This window comes from Poecilia reticulata, linkage group LG21 (genome assembly GCF_000633615.1).
Source record: "Poecilia reticulata strain Guanapo linkage group LG21, Guppy_female_1.0+MT, whole genome shotgun sequence".
Taxonomy (NCBI): domain Eukaryota; kingdom Metazoa; phylum Chordata; class Actinopteri; order Cyprinodontiformes; family Poeciliidae; genus Poecilia; species Poecilia reticulata.
In genome coordinates, this window is record NC_024351.1 from 14,551,388 (window position 1) to 14,563,370 (window position 11,983).

Below are 11,983 nucleotides of genomic sequence, written 5' to 3' on the forward strand. Positions count from 1 at the left end.
TGAGGAAATGTCGTTGGTGTTGGTTACTACGGAGATCTGTATCATTCGAAAATTAACAAAAAGGAAATGTGATAATAACAATAAACAACCTTTATTTCATTGACTAGAAACACACAAAACCCCCCTGCATGCCAATCAAAAGATTGTGGATGGTAACGTGGTGATTAAAAGTGAAATCGCTATAAAATTAGGGTTGCAATTATGATTCTTGCCGATGGTGTCGCTGGTTTTTTAATATTCTTCCTAGCATGCGAAGAAGAGGAGGGGAAGGTCAAGAATTAAACATGGCGGCCCGCAGTTTGCTAAGGTCTATTTGGACCTCATTTGCGGGTTTAAAACAGGGTTTCACGGAGACCAGCGTTAATTCACTCCTCAGGGTTAATGTTCCCCAGATATCTGCTGTAGCCGTGCAGACCAGAGGAATTCGTCAAGGTGAGGCTTCATCAGAAATGGTGCTGCTTTAGCCACCCGGTCGTGTTAGCATACAGTTAGCATATATTGAAATGATGTTTCCTCATTGTTGTCAAATACTCGCCTTCTATCTCTAGATAGAGACGATGGAGAAGATAATTAGGAGTTTAAACGTGTTTGGAAAGAAGGTTTCGATATTATCTAAAGCTAAGAAGACGCATAATCGTATCCTGTAAACCTAATGTATCCCATGTGTCAACAAATCTTTTTTTATTGAATTGCTATTTATCTTGTTACCATTAAATCTGACGTTCAGCATCTTACTCTCTAAGATTATAAATGAGTTGTCTTGCAGAGGCTTTCACTTCATTTACATCTTCGAGTAAATGTTACTTTAAGAATCGTTCCAAAAAGAGAAACTCATATATGCTATGCAGTGGATTAATTTCTGGTAGAGTGAAATATTTAAAGTCCTTCATTCCTAGAAATTTGGTAATTTAGGTTACATAAGATGACAACCATTCAGCATTCAGTGTGAGAAAATTAATGTTACACAAGATCGATCAAAAAAATGATGTCAACATAATTATCAGACTCTTGAAAAGTATGTTCAATTCTATGCATTTTATACTTAGTTACGGCTCCTTTTGCAACAGTTACTCCATTAATGCAGAATTACATGGAGGTGGTCAGCCCGTGGTTCTGCAGAAACATTATCAAAGAACCTCAGGTTGCCATGACAGTGGCCTTTAGGTCATCTGCATTATTGGGTCTGGTGCCTCTCATCTTCCTCTTGACAACACTATGGAGGTTTCTAAATAAAATCCAAACTTTACCAGTTACTTTTCACTGATTTTCTGTTTCAAAGGTTTTCATTATTTGCTAATCATAAATTAACAAAATAAAAATGGCAAGAAACAAAGTCTTAAGATATTTAATTCTGTGTGTAATACATCTGTGAGCTTCTGAATTGTGCAATTGAGTAATAAATATTGGACTTTATTTATAAACAGTTCCTCAAATTTTTTAGCTGTACTTACAAATGATGGATAAAAATCATCAAAGTCACAGATGTTGTACTTGACCTCTTTCGTGATGCGTTTGTTAAATGTGTTTGATGAGAGTTGTTTTAACTGTCCCTTTAGCTGGTCCTATTTGGGTTACTACATAAAGTAAAATGTAATTTAAAAAATATTGTTAAGGTCATTTATGATTAAAACATGATATTGTTTAATGTCTGCTTTACAGTGGTGGAGAAAAAAGATGGCAAAACAACATCGGTAAGTAAATTTTGTCTGTAACCTCAAACAATTAGATTTTATTTTCTCTTTGTTTTGAGTGTTGTTAGTGTAGTACGATCAAGAAGTATTTTTATATGTATTTTTTTTAAATAATGCTCCAGTAAAGCAAGCTAGATGGAGAATTTGATACATTTTCTCCTTATTGACCCTGATTTGTAACCAGCAAATACATTCAGAAAAATCAGCATATCTTTTTAGTATTTATTAAACCTAAGAATTCTAAGACTAAGAATTCCCATCATTTTCTCTCTCCAGAAAATCTTTTTTTCCCCGCCATTAACATCAATGATTATTAACTATCACAGTTCATGTTTTATCATTCCTTTTCTATTTCTAGATTGAGGGACAAATCATAGAAATACCAGCAGGACCACAGCCTCCAAATCCTACAGCCCAGTGTCCTATCTACAGATGGAACCTGCAACACAAATACAACTACACTGTAATGCTCCAGAAACGCTTCCAGAATAATCCTATCATTATAGCTGTATCGAGATACTTCATTGTCTCCGTTCTAATTCCCCAGGACGTCTTATTGCTCAGTCAGTTCATCAGGTCAGATGGAGGGATGCTGCCCAGACGAATCACCGGTCTTTGTTTGGAGGAGCATCGCAAGATTGCCATCTGTGTGCAGATGGCGCACAGAGCAGGTGAGCGTCTAGCTGGATAAAGCGAGGCTTGCATTTACTAAGGTGTTTCTGTGTTTTTAAGGTTCTGTTGTGCTGGGAATATGTCGCAGTCATGAAAACTCATTGTGGTTTCTATGCAGATTATTAGAAGTAGAGCTGCATCTGCTGGTTGGGTAAAAAAAAAAAAAAACAAGGACATTCTCCTTCATAGCAACAAAGCACATGTCTCTTAGCCATTTAAGTTGCACAACAAAACAGGAAAAAAATGGAACTGGAAATAGGCGTGGAACTTTGTCAAGCTGCATTTGAATTACCTAACATAAAAAAAATATTTTTTTAGACAAGACCAAAGTGGGAAGTACTATAGAACTAAAACTTGCATTCTCTTTGAAGTCTACCATACAGTGTTACAAATAGTAACACTATTAGCGAACCCAGATAATGTTTTTGCCTTTGAAGTTAGTTAGCTGGTTTTACTAACATATTTGAATGTAACCATTGCAAAACAGTGGTATTATTATTGGTGACTGTGTTTTTAGTGTCTGCAAACAGATACATATTACTTAAGTTATAGAAAAGTGGGAAATGATTGAGAAACTAATGCTGGGAATATTCAACTTGTAAAAATTATTGGCACCTTCCAATTACAAAAATCCTCTATTAATCTAGGGTGGATATCAAACGTATCACCTGCTAACTTGGACGTTTTCTGGATGTAAATTCCTACCCTGGTGATCTGATTTGCACCTTTTGAGTAAAAATGAAAACATCAGTTTAGTTGTCAGTAGGTATCCTCAGTTCTGGATCATTAGTAGCTTTTAGGCATTTGCTTTATCTGCTAAACAACGTTTAAGCTAGGTGAGTTGCTGTAATCTCCTTGAGTACATAAAGCAAGCAAAGTTGGAATTCAAAATTCCAGCTTTGAATGTTGAAAAGCAAAAAACAAAATTTATATATATATATATATATATATATATATATATATATAATATACTGAACTTAACTCTAGTTACTTCTGCACTCTAGCGCCAACACTATAATCTGACTAATTCCAAAATAAGAAATAAATTTGACATATTTTGACTATGGTTGGGTTCAAGGACTCATTTGAACAGGGAATCGTAATTTGTGAGAATTTCATTTTGTATAGAAACACTGAAACTAATGCATCTTTTTTTTGTCTGTGTTCAAGGTCTGCTGCCTGACCACAAACCCAAACTTCCAGAGGGTCACGTCCCAAAGAGACCTAAACCCCAACTGAACAGGTGCTGCTTTGCGTCTGTGGCAGCTTGTGTTTTTCCTCCATTATCTACATGCATTCTTGGCGGGTTTAATGCTACAAAACATTCGTCTCACATCTGCGTTTGGTTAACAGGTACTTGACTCGCTGGTCCATTGACTCGGTGAAACCCATCTATAAGAGAGGACTGAAGTGGTGCAAGAAGCGCATGGATGTAGGTCATCCGGCACTGAGGAGCAACGTGCAGTACGGTGTGAAGCCGCTGCACATAAAGCACTGAAGGACAGAAAGGACAGATCAGCTGGAGGAGGCGGGGTCTTCGGTTTTTATTTGATGTAATCTGGATTTATGTCATAAAAGCATGGGAGACAGCCCGTCTGAAGCATAACTTTTGTTTATTAATCTGCATCAGACCTATTATGAGTCATTATCAGCCCCACCCAGAACCATCAAAACATTCTCTAACAGCTTCATGTCACCAACAACCGGGCTCTGTGTTACACTTTCAAAGTAGGCGGTATGTTGACTGTCTAAACACAATGCAAAACAGATGTTTAAATAAAATGACAATGTTTGCTCTCACTCTCACCATTTGTTTACTGTGTAACAATAGCTTTTATAGAAGAGGACCGAAAGGCTCATTGTTAACTGATCTTAGTTACTCTAAAGACCGAAAAAAAAAAATTAAGAACTCTGAGATCAAAAAAACAGCATGTTTATATTACAGCATAAAAGGAAGGTCCCGGTTTTTCAGCCCGTTGCCGATGTAGACGTATCCATGCTGTGGCGTATTTGGCACATGGTAGAAAGTGAGTCCAAACCACAGGAGGCTGCGCAGAATACACACACTGCTGGCACACTCAAACTGAAGACTCCACGATCCTAAACACAAACATGGCAAACCTGTAAACAGTTGGCATTAAACCACAGGAAGTTGCTACATCCTGCTTTCTGCATTGAAGTAAATCCCGCAGTAATCTTTGGGAACACCATCTCGTTCACACGTAGAAAACTGCCAAGGGACACACTAATAAATCATCCCTTTGTGCGTTTTGATGTCTGCCGTCGAGCTCGTTTCTCAGCATGTTTGGGTGGGACCATCAACACGAGGAACATGGGAGTTTAACGAGGGCCGGATTGGCCAGTATGAAAACATTCGATTACACCAAAGAGAGGCAATTCAAATAGATCAGCCAGCTTTTCCCAAAAGCTGTTTGTTTTGGACACGTCTTACGAATATGATGCAAGTCTAAGTAAAAACTGACATGGATGCTTTATTAGGTAAGACGCAACTCATAACTGTTGCGGGGAAAAACAAGGGCACAATAAATAAAACTTGGGCTTTCTCTGAGCCAAGGTCAGAGAAAGCCCCGGTATGTTGGCGCAGATATGTTTGTTTTCCTCCCCCCGTCTGAGGGATCATTTCTAAATATGCCCTCCTTATCGTTTTCAGTGAGAACGCTCAACCTGCTTCAGCGAAGGCTGGGGCGAGCGTCGTGCCGAAGCAGCTGCGTGCTGTCTGCTGTAGTGACGACACCGCTCGCATAAACAAATGCACATGTGGAAGTTCTCCTGAGGCAGACATCTGTTAAGTGTTTGCTTGTGGGTGCTAAACATTTTCTTCCAGTCCTCAGACATGCACATAGCTTTACACCCAGGACCTCGCTGTGCATGTTCGCTCAGGCCTGGATGGGATCCAGCGACAAACCTCAGTGTCGTGTTGACATGACTGTGCATATCTAAATTCGCACGACTGGTTTGTACAGTATTTGTGGTTTAATGTTTGCCTCCTGAATTGCCTCTTCATTTTTTTTTTTTTTTTCCATTACATGGAACGCTTTAGGCTGGCGGCACTAAAACACAGCAGCGAGAAAGCTAACTATCTCATTCCATCTACATTTTGCACATTCAGTGGAATATTTCTGATTTACTTTTCTCTCACTTTTGCGATCCAAAGTCCAGACAATTTAGATCAAACCAAATAGTCTCATCATTGGACTGCATAAATAAAAAATATATATTTTGTAAAAGAGGAATTTTTATATATAAAAAAATTATTCTAGAAGGTCTATCCAATTTGTAACACGTGGCATTTTGAAGTTTATCAGTATAGTCCTCTTATGCAACAATCTTAACGGTACTAAAAATTTTATTTACCAAAAATTCACAGGCCCCAACTGATATGTGATGTTTCTTCTGTTGTAGTGCCTTGTAATACTAATCCAACCAACTTCAGTGTATTTTATTGGGAATTTCGCTGATAGGCCAATTTAAAGTAATGCATTATTATAATTTTGGGAAACTTATGTTTATACTTTTTTACACATACAAATCTGAAAAGCATGGCATGGGTTCACATTGTTCCTCAACTCAGATGGCCCTTTTCTTCAAAACCCAGTGCAATCATTTGCTTCTAGAAGTCTCCCCATAAGTATCAGGGGACACATATGAGGTGAAGTTGTTCAAATGTTTAAAGCAGGGTTTCGTTATAAAACAATATTCCATCGCCAACATATGGATGAGGAGAACAATAGGTGATGAGAGCACTGCAGCTTCACCTTTAGGAATGTCGTCACTAAGGACATCCAGGAAGTCGATGGCTGGGCACCAGTCCCCCATCCTTTCGAGATATAAAGTGTTTGCTCTCTTCGGTTCACGGAAGTGTAGAAAATTGTCAAGCTTCCTTGCTTCTGATTCAGAAAGGCCTAAGAAGACAACAGAAAATTCACCTTGAGATACAACTGGGAACAAAACGAGAATGTGTCTAAATACACAAAGTAGCCAAAGATTGTAAGCAAAGATGATGCCAGCTTGAAATTTCTATCATGTCTAGCCACTTCAATCAAAAATGTCTCTGAGGTTCTTTAACAGAGGATGTCTGAGTCATTTGCATTCTTCGCATGATGCACAGTAAACCAAAGGAATCTACACCACAAGATTTACAACAAAGTTACCCTCAAAACTGCGGTTGACATGGACAAGGCCAAGTGGGGTCCTGATGAAGGCACCTCGGGGCACCACAGACACTTCTTCATCAATCTGTTGAAGAGTCACTGCCAGTCTGTTCTCCTCACTTACTCTGGTCTGTAACCAGGAAGGGAGAATGTAACTCAGACGGGACACAATGACATCACAGAAAACACAGATGTGTTTAAAAGAAGACTTAAAAAGTAACCCTTGTTGTTGATGAACTGGTATGGAGTTTAAAAAACAAGAAACCTCATTACAATATTGGTAAATGCAACATCCATGTCACAAAATACAGTTTGGAGTGCATTTATTGTTGGCTAATCAATCCCAAGTACCATAAACATGCATTTTTTATGCTAATGTAATATTTATCCTGTTGGAAAGAGTCTCATAGCTGAATTTCCTCAGAGCTCCCCTGGTGACCACCTATGGTAGCCCAAAGGGGGTCTGTACCTGCTATGGATTAAGTACAGGTTAAGATTTCTGTACTTAATCCATATTCATCTCCCTGAGCTTGAATAAAGTTTCCATGAAGTTTAAAAAAATATACATATATAATCTTAATACTTAGCATCAAGTTCAGATTTGTAGTTGTTTCTGTTTTGAATAAGTGGTCAGACAGAGTAAAGATTTCTTAGATCTCGAGTTTGCCGTGTAAAATAAATTTTGCAACAAACACAACTCTGAAACAAATGACTATCTTTAGCTTAATCGGTCGGCTATTTTGTACAGCCATGTTCAGAGTCTCCAATTTCCGTAAACTTTACCTTCTCCGTAAAGGTTTATGTCACCCTCTTTCATAGTGGCAGCCTGGGCACTGAGCCAAATTACATCCAAAACAGCCATTGGACTATTGTGGTTTTATTCACAGCCATTGCCAAACTTACCACGTTAGCCTCTGCTTCTTCTTCTGACTCAATCGGAAAGTACAGATTTTGTTCATACACATAGGCGGGGTCTCCTATGAAATGACCCTTAGCAGTTTTGGTCACTTCTTCAATCATGCTCTCAGTGACAGTTGGAAGAAGGAGCCAGTCCATGCAGTTGAAGCTGAACGACACAGACCAAAAAACATTTATAATAACAATAATAACAACATGAGAAATAAAAGGAAATAACAAATAGTATTTGTCATAATTAACATGATTACCTATAAAGATATGTTCTATTTTTTAGTTCATCTTCACTTCTCCCTTGAGCAATGAAGTAGTCCTGCTTTATGCCCAGAAGTTTCCCCCAGAACATGACCCGTTTGAAATTGTAGCTTTTCTTCAGGATCAACATGGACGTCTGAAGTGCGGTTCTCTGTTCAATATTTAAAATACGTCCGCTGCTGGCAATGAGGTCCAGAGAATACGACAGCGAATTTGAGTCCATTGTTTCACCACTTCACACAACGACACGGCTATGTTTTATTTGTCTAATAGTTGTTTAACTACTTAACTGAATGAACCAGGCTAACTCACGTACGAGCCAAAACTGAAACCGTCCGGTCCGAACGTTACTTTGGTTGTCATTGACAACAAAACCTCGTTGCCATAGTGACCTACTGAACTGCTTTTGTTAATCGTTTTTTTTTTGTGTGCGTTAGTTCACTAAATTTCCAACTGAAGCATGTAAGTTTGCCCTGCTACGTGCATTAGATACATTGTGTAACGAAAAAAAGCAATTTTATCCTGGGGATGGTGGGATTGGAAAAAAATGGTTTAAAGATCACCGCACGCTCAGCGTATGACGTCATGCCCACCGGATGGTCCTTTTCAGCCGCAGACGGTGAGAGTGCGTGATAACAACATGACTGAGCGCACTTAGTCCAGGAGGGAAGATCCGGTGACTGCGTTGGAATAAAATATAACTCAGGCTAATCCTTTCCCAGGACACTTTGCTCACTGGAACGTGACTTCAGACACTTTTACTCTTCTGGCAAGGGAGCAAATATGGAATTGATCACATTTACTCTGATTTCAGTTCACCTGCATCCGCTTAGGCCACATTTCTACCACCTAGTTTTGCTTGCAGGCCGAACAGTTCTCTCATAGATTACCTTCAGCATGTTTAAAGACTGTACTCTTCCTCACTGTAGATTTGTGGAGTTCACAACAACTCTTAGCTGGGACACAGTCACCTCTGAGCCATTACTCTCTACTACAGCTTCTCATTGTCTTCCATGTGTTACTTGTCAGGTAGGTGAATTGCCACATCCTGGTGTGTTAGCAATTCAGCCACACTCATTGAATATTCAGATGATCAACACAACAATGCATAGCTGGATATTTAACTTCCATGTTATAGTATGATCCATCCATCCATTTATCCGTTTATCCTTGAGGTGGGGAATACCCTGAAGAGGTGCCCATGTTTATCACATCGCAACACACAGTACAAACTACCATGCAATCACACACACACACACACGCACACACACACACACACACCCGCACGCACACACACACGCACATACACTTAAGGACAATTTAGAGAGACCAATAAAACTAAAAGTCATCTTTTTGGACAGAGGTACCTAGAGAGCACCCACGCATGGACAGGGACCAAAAGCATCACAGTCCTGCCAAGTTATGTGATACTTAGAGCTAATCTAACCCATGAAATCACGGTCAAATTAATTGCAGTTTGAAGTTCCAAAATGTAAAAATGGTCAATGTGTATTAAAAAGAATAAAAAAAAGCATTGTGTTTCAAGAGAAACACCGCATGAAGTTAGTTAAAGGCGTGGTATTATGCATTTTAAAACCGATAAGTTTCGTCTTTTTCAACCATTACTGCTGTGGTGTTGCGTCTTATATTCTCTAGCTTAATAAACTGAACATACCCAGTTGTGACGATGCAGTCTGAACTGCTTTACTACTAATAAAACCAAAAGGAAGTAGCTCATGCGGCTAGAAACAAATAGGCACAGACAGACACAGCTTTTGTGAAAAACAACAAAAAAAAAGCTCCAAAACTTTGTAATGACTTTTACATGGTAATATTTTTTGACATTTTCCACCCCCATAAACATCCCTCCAGACCCAGCACAGCCTATCCCTGACTGAGTAGAGCAGGCCTCCAACTCCAGAACAATAGAGTGGAACACACTTCAAAAACTTCTCTAGAACCGCTCAGGGAACATGACCAAGAGCTTAAAGTGCAATCGCTGCAAATCCCAAACTGATCTTGCATCTGCGGGGTTGGAACAGACTTGATCCACGGAGGCCCCATTCTGTAACTTAAAAGACCCAAAGCAATGTAGGAAAACCTCCTGACACAAGACATTACTTTAGATCTTGTGTGTACTTCCTAAAAAAAAAAAAATAAATAAATAAATCTCAAGGTGCTTTTGTGGACCAAGAGGAATGTAACATTTAGAGATCTCTGACCTCCATTTACTTACTGCTTGTCTCTATAATACGATATCAGCTGAAGCATTTTATTTATGTGTCCTGTAGTATAGAGTATTCTTTTACAAATTGTCTCCCTATAATAACTAGAAAAAGTGTGCAGTTTAATTCTAAACATTAGTCCAGACTGTAAGTCCTGGAAGGGTCTTCGATGCTCTTTCTCCCACGAGCCTCATATAGAACAGAGGCTTAGGGACAAAAAAAAAGAGAGGGCCAAAGACAGTTCGGTTCCTGGCTGTCTTAACCAACTTTCAGGGAGATGAAATTGGTTAAGCTCAAGGAACATATGGCAGAATTCCTGGGACATGACTGAATGGGTGAACAGAGCTTATAAATCAGCTTTGCGTGCGTTTCCTGTTCTGCTGGGCTGTTGTGCACTTTTATTGAGTTAAAGATATGCCTACCAAATATGTGTATGTGTTAAATCTAAAAAAAAAAAAAAAAAAACCAAAGATCAAGTTTTCACCTACATCTGCAATGGTGCTGCAAATGAATCTGTTTTGCTCTTGCTTTAGCAAAATTGACACGTGAGCATACGAGTGAGCAAGAATTAGTAAGGGTTAGAATAATATCAAGATTCATACTAGAAGGATGACCCCTCTCTGGAAATTTCCAGTGGTCACCTCATGACTCTATGATCTTTACTCTCCTAATCTTAAAAGGAAAAAACATGTTCGGCCACCTTTTAAAAACTTTCCAGTATGTTGTTGTTAATTTTGTCTTTTCCATCATAAAACATTCATACCTAGTTAATCTCTGCTCCCTCAACTTTCTCGAATCACTTACGTTTTAAATCTTAGTTTTAAATGTCATCCTTTTTTCATTACCTGTAAATTTCTTCATTGTGAAGCTTAGCAGTGTTGCAAAACTCTTAATTCAATTGCCTGTTCCTCTAAGCCGTTTATGGAGCTAATCAAGTTTAGGAGACAGTGAATGAACAACGGTTATGGAGTTTATCATGGCTCCAGTCCAGCTGCCTCTGCCAGGAGAAGCAGCATGAAGTTGGCTTTAGTTACACTCCAAAAAATATGACGGGTTACTATCCCACAAATTTTTTGGGACTGTCTACTTGGAATGATCTTGTGCATGATGATCCTATTATACCATGCCTGTCAAGTGGAGCGTTTCATCTTTTTTAATTTGTGCCATATGACCTATGCACCCCTAAAAACCAGGCATGCGGAGGTTTTAAAAGTACATTTTTTCAGAATTGGATATCAGGCTTCACAATTTTGAGTAGAGATATTCGACTTGCTCCTGATTATCAAGACGTTTAGTCACGGACAACATAAAATGCACATCTTGCAGTTTGAACTGCAGCCTGAGAAACTCATGCTTTCATCTGTCAGCCAGCACTTCGTCCACCTCGGAGGTGGGTGCGTCTCACCACAGCCGAGAGTCCTGTTTCACCACAAACTCAGCGCACACTGATCTTTGTGTACGAAGGGCCTAATGTTGGTCCTATAGGTGATGGCATGGCATGTGATTTTTCATTTTAATGGATACGTGAGATCCTCCTGGCTGCGACCAGGGCAGAGGAAAGACACGAGGTGCATAGCAGCAACGCTACAAAGAGTGTTGCAGGAAATTACTTTGAGTGCTGCCAAAATAAATGGGCAAGATTAAGCTGTCGCCATGCCATCAGGGTGACATGGCTACTTCTCTGACCAAGCCCCACAGGGGTGCCAGGTCACAGTGCTTAGACTTGTCCAAGCACCAGAGAGGACCCAGATATGCTCAGGCCTTTCCACAATTTTGGTTATTATTCCATACACTGGTCCTCTAAAGTTGAAACAAACTGCAAAGGTGCAGTAATTAATCAACATCATAGACTTTCACACAGCTAACTTTTTTATGTTTGGCAGTAAAACATGTCTGAGTTGTTGCTGGTACATTTGGGATTTTGGAAGCTGTGAGTCTTGTCTGCCAATAGTAAGGTTGGCAGTATAAAACCTTATTAGTTTGATAGTAAAACTTGATACTTGCTTTAAAATAAAACACACACACACACACACACACACATATATATATATAT

At 39.2% G+C, this 11,983-nt stretch overlaps 2 protein-coding genes across 2 annotated transcripts; one reads left to right on the forward strand and one right to left on the reverse strand.

The window, feature by feature from the left end:
* Positions 1–235: 235 nt before the first annotated feature.
* On the forward strand, positions 236–4,163 carry mrps18a (mitochondrial ribosomal protein S18A). The gene is made up of 6 exons (XM_008398036.2): positions 236–432; positions 1,660–1,691; positions 2,050–2,154; positions 2,239–2,362; positions 3,534–3,606; positions 3,717–4,163. The coding sequence occupies exons 1-6, from the start codon at positions 249–251 to the stop codon at positions 3,859–3,861; spliced, it is 663 nt and encodes a 220-aa protein (XP_008396258.1). The 5' UTR covers positions 236–248; the 3' UTR covers positions 3,862–4,163.
* Positions 4,164–4,275: 112 nt separating this feature from the next.
* rsph9 (radial spoke head component 9) lies at positions 4,276–8,077 on the reverse strand. The gene is made up of 5 exons (XM_008398037.2): positions 7,702–8,077; positions 7,439–7,601; positions 6,536–6,665; positions 6,140–6,286; positions 4,276–4,463 (listed from the first exon to the last, which is right to left on the reverse strand). Exons 1-5 carry the CDS (start codon positions 7,926–7,928, stop codon positions 4,303–4,305), a joined length of 828 nt encoding a protein of 275 aa, XP_008396259.1. The 5' UTR covers positions 7,929–8,077; the 3' UTR covers positions 4,276–4,302.
* Between the last annotated feature and the right edge of the window lie 3,906 nt (positions 8,078–11,983).

Coding starts and splice junctions, on each gene's coding strand:
- mrps18a (XM_008398036.2), top strand. CDS start 249: ATGCGAAGAAGAGGAGGGGAAGGTCAAGAATTAAACATGGCGGCCCGC. Junction 1,692..2,049: donor AAGATGGCAAAACAACATCG/GTAAGTAAATTT, acceptor TTCTATTTCTAG/ATTGAGGGACAAATCATAGA. Junction 2,155..2,238: donor AACACAAATACAACTACACT/GTAATGCTCCAG, acceptor CTAATTCCCCAG/GACGTCTTATTGCTCAGTCA.
- rsph9 (XM_008398037.2), bottom strand. CDS start 7,928: ATGGACTCAAATTCGCTGTCGTATTCTCTGGACCTCATTGCCAGCAGC. Junction 6,666..7,438: donor AAGAAGCAGAGGCTAACGTG/GTAAGTTTGGCA, acceptor TCCTGGTTACAG/ACCAGAGTAAGTGAGGAGAA. Junction 6,287..6,535: donor TGTCAACCGCAGTTTTGAGG/GTAACTTTGTTG, acceptor TTGTCTTCTTAG/GCCTTTCTGAATCAGAAGCA.